The sequence below is a fragment of the Sinocyclocheilus grahami genome, unplaced genomic scaffold, assembly GCF_001515645.1.
Source record: "Sinocyclocheilus grahami isolate Dianchi unplaced genomic scaffold, SAMN03320097.WGS_v1.1 scaffold5656.1, whole genome shotgun sequence".
NCBI lineage: Eukaryota > Metazoa > Chordata > Actinopteri > Cypriniformes > Cyprinidae > Sinocyclocheilus > Sinocyclocheilus grahami.
Window position 1 is genome coordinate 564 of NW_015510288.1, and position 3,768 is coordinate 4,331.

Here is a 3,768-nt window from a genome sequence, read left to right on the forward strand (position 1 = left end):
TTGATATCTAAATATTTCAATCATCCATTAATACACCAAATCTAATGTGTACCACAGAGCAACAACTGCATGTTGGCTCTGTTAAATAAAGTAACCAATGTCAAACAGCACAACATTAGCACAATCTTACAAGTTGGACTAATTATTCATGTTTAATCTGTGGTTTGTTTCTAATAGCTTATTATTTGCTTTTTTTTTTTCTTTTATCTGAAAATAAGTGAGGAAGAGCAACAAAATCTGTGGATTCTTCCAAAGAAGATGGAAGGCTGTGAAAAAATCCTTCCAGAAAAACAGAGTGGAGCGGATTGGGATCCCAGCACAGCCTGATCCAGAGCCATCGTGTGTCCCAGATCCTGAAGCAGAACCTGACGTGGATCTGGTTGATGCACAACAGTTGTGTGCCGCAGGGCCAAGTGGTCCTGAACCTCATGTGAAAACAGAAACTCAAGTGACAACAATGTTACACAACCATTTCCCTCGAAACATTTTCCAACTGGAGCGTCGCATGTGCAAATGTAGAGTGCAATGGACACCTGTCACTGAGGTCTGGCCCAGTGTCTTCATTGGAAATGAGTAAGTCTACAACACACTTCTACCATAAGAACAGGAATCAAACACTATGCAGTTATATTTCTCTCATTGTCAAGAGTTGTTTTTTAATTCTTCACTGTAAATCATTTTTAATGAAAGACTAATCTAGGCTGTTGTGTTCTTGTGCAGAGAGACAGCAATGGACCGAGTCAAACTGAAGGAGATGGGTATGACTCACATCCTGAACACTGTGGCATACAAGGAATATCTACAAGGAAAGATCGATACAAAGGTGGAATATTATCAAGAAATTAACATCACTTACTACGGTGTGCTTGTAATGGATGAACACAGGTTTGACATCAGCAAGGACTTATTCCCAGCTTCAGAATTCATCCACAAGGCCCTGAGTAACACAGAAAGTAAGAGCTGACACACATACACACTTTATCATCCATCATTTATTCTACAGTGACAAACTGTGTATGGATGAATTTGTTTTGAATGTCTTTCTTTTTTTCTCTCAGATAGGTTGTTAGTGCACTGCATAGATGGTGTCAGCCGCTCTGCCACATTTTTTCTGGCATACCTGATGATCCACCATGAAATGTTGTTGGAGGATGCCATTGACCACGTCATAGACAAGAGATGGATCAGGCCAAACAGGGACTTCTTGAAGCAGCTGATAACCCTCAATTCAAACCTTGTAACACAGCAGAAACTACAGCTAAGAAAACAGATAAACACAGATAAAACAAAACACGGAGAGGACCCAGTTGCACAGCCTGTTCCAGAACAATTGTGTGAGCCAGGTCCAAGCATACCTAAACCAGAACCTCAAGTGACAAAAGAGCTTTCAGCGTTAGAAAGTCATGTCTCTCACAGCCTCCTTCAACTTCAGGATCGCCTGGATGAATGTACATTGGACTGCACACCTGTCACTGAGGTCTGGCCCAATGTCTTCATTGGAAATGAGTAAGTCTACAACACATTGACTGCCACATATATGACATATAATACAGTATGAACAGGAATCAAACAGCAGTCATATTTCTCTCCTTGTTTTCTGAGACTGTTTTATAATTTTACATTGTGAATCCACTTTAGTGAAAGACTAATCTAGGCTGTTGTGTTCTTGTGCAGAGAGCCAGCAAGAAACCGAGCCAAACTGAAAGGGATGGGTATTACCCACATCCTGAATGCTGCGGCAGTGGAGAAGAGCTTGAAGATCTCGTTTGAAATTCCAAGCAAGAACAGCCTAAAAGGAAAGGTCAATACAGGAGCGGCATATTACCAAGGCAGGAGCATCAATTACTATGATGTGCCTGCAGTAAACAAATGCTCGTTTAACATCAGCGAGTACTTCTTCCCAGCTGCACAGTTCATTCACCAGGCCCTGAGTAACCCGGAGAGTAAGAGCTGATGCACACACACAGACACACACATCATTTATTTGCTTGTCATTTATCAAGTGTCCTACGGTGATAAGCTGTCTTAGAATTACTTTGTTTTGAGCGTCTTTCTATTTTTATTTCCACAGATAAGGTGTTGGTGCACTGCAAAAAGGGTATCAGTCGCTCTGCCACACTTTTTCTGGCATACCTGATGATTCACCATGACATGATGGTGGAGGATGCCATTGACCACGTCATAGAGGTGAGATGCATCCGGCCCAACATAGGCTTCTTGAAGCAACTGACAATCCTCAATTCAAACCTCAAAAGTCGGCGAATACTACAGTTAAAAAAAGACTACAGTTAAAAAACAGATCAAAGTAAAAAAAAAATACAAAGCAAAATAAAATTCAATATTTAACAGTTACAAATATGTAAAATCATACCTTTGGTCAAAGTAAAACAATTTGTCTAAATTATATTCAAATGAGCTTTATTTCTGTGGAGTAGCATCATGTTACTAAAGCAACAGAAATACACAAGTAGTACAAACTTTTTTTTTTTTTTAAGTAAAGAAACACCTTGCCTACAGAAGTTGTAAATGCCTCTTCAAAACCACATAAAACCCATTACTGTCAGTCATAGACAGTAAAAATGTTGACAACAGGACAAATTAATTTGGAACCTTTGACGCCTTACTGTAGACAGCTTCAGGTTGTTATGCGCAACATCAGACTCGTGCAGTGTAGACATGGTGTAACTCTCTAACTCAGATAATGACTGCTGCCTTCTCTCCCAAAAGATATGCCATTTAGTCTCCACTGACAAAGTGAATTGGAATGTCTGATGTTACATTAGTATTCTGTATATTTTGATACTGTAATTCTTACAAATTTGGATTTTAATCTACAATTAATCCAAAATGCCGCTGCACGATTAATCTTTAATGAGCCGAAAAGAACATGTCACACCTCTGTTTATCAATTTGCACTGGCTACCAGTAGGTGCTCGCATTAAATTCAAGGCATTAATGTTTGCCAACAAAACCACCACTGGCTCTGCACCCATTTACCTAAATTCATTACTTCAGAGTTATGTGCCCTCTAGAAGCTTGCGTTCTGCAAGTGAATGGCGTATTATTGTGCCATCTCAAAGAGGCACTAAATCCCTTTCACAGACTTTTTCATTAACTGTTCCCTCCTGGTGGAATGACCAACCCAAATCAATCCGAGCAGCTGAGTCCTTAACCAGCTTCAAGAAACGACTAAAAACACATATGTTCCACCTTTATTTGACCCTCTAACTCTAGCACTTTCTATTCTATTTTAATTCTACTTTATCTATATTTATCTTTTTTATTTTAAAAAAACTACAACAAAAAACTAAACACTAGCTTTCTATTTTTTCTATTCTATCTACTTTACGTTTTCTTTGTGTGTGTGTATAATATATGTATGTATGTGTGTGTTTGTATATGTATTATATATATACATATACATATACACACACACTTGGCTACGTGTACGGTGTTAGGCTAACCGAGACTTGTCATTTGCACTTGCAAATTTGTCTGCTAAATGACAAAATAAAAATAAAATTTTTAAATTGTGATTGACGTTTTATTGTAACAGCAAAATAATTCAGTGTTTCTTAATTACAAACGCACCTGCAATGACACTGAAAATGTCAATAAACAATAAACTCTTTCTAATGGCCTCATATTTGCTTCACTTAGGAAAGCTCATCCTCCACATATGTATGAAACATTCTATGAAATGTTTCTACATTCTATGAAAACCTTCTTCATTGGCAAAGTAGAAAATATTAACCTGTTTTCAAAGTA

The 3,768-nt window shown here is 38.1% G+C and overlaps 1 protein-coding gene across 1 annotated transcript; it reads left to right on the plus strand.

Moving 5' to 3' along the window:
* Positions 1-457: 457 nt before the first annotated feature.
* LOC107577303 (protein phosphatase Slingshot homolog 3) lies at positions 458-2,254 on the plus strand (the record flags this gene model as incomplete). The annotated part of the gene is made up of 5 exons (XM_016263393.1): positions 458-573; positions 721-953; positions 1,059-1,506; positions 1,675-1,943; positions 2,072-2,254. Coding segments are annotated over exons 1-5 (1,249 nt in total), but the record flags the coding sequence as incomplete, so codon positions are not given.
* Positions 2,255-3,768: the final 1,514 nt, after the last annotated feature.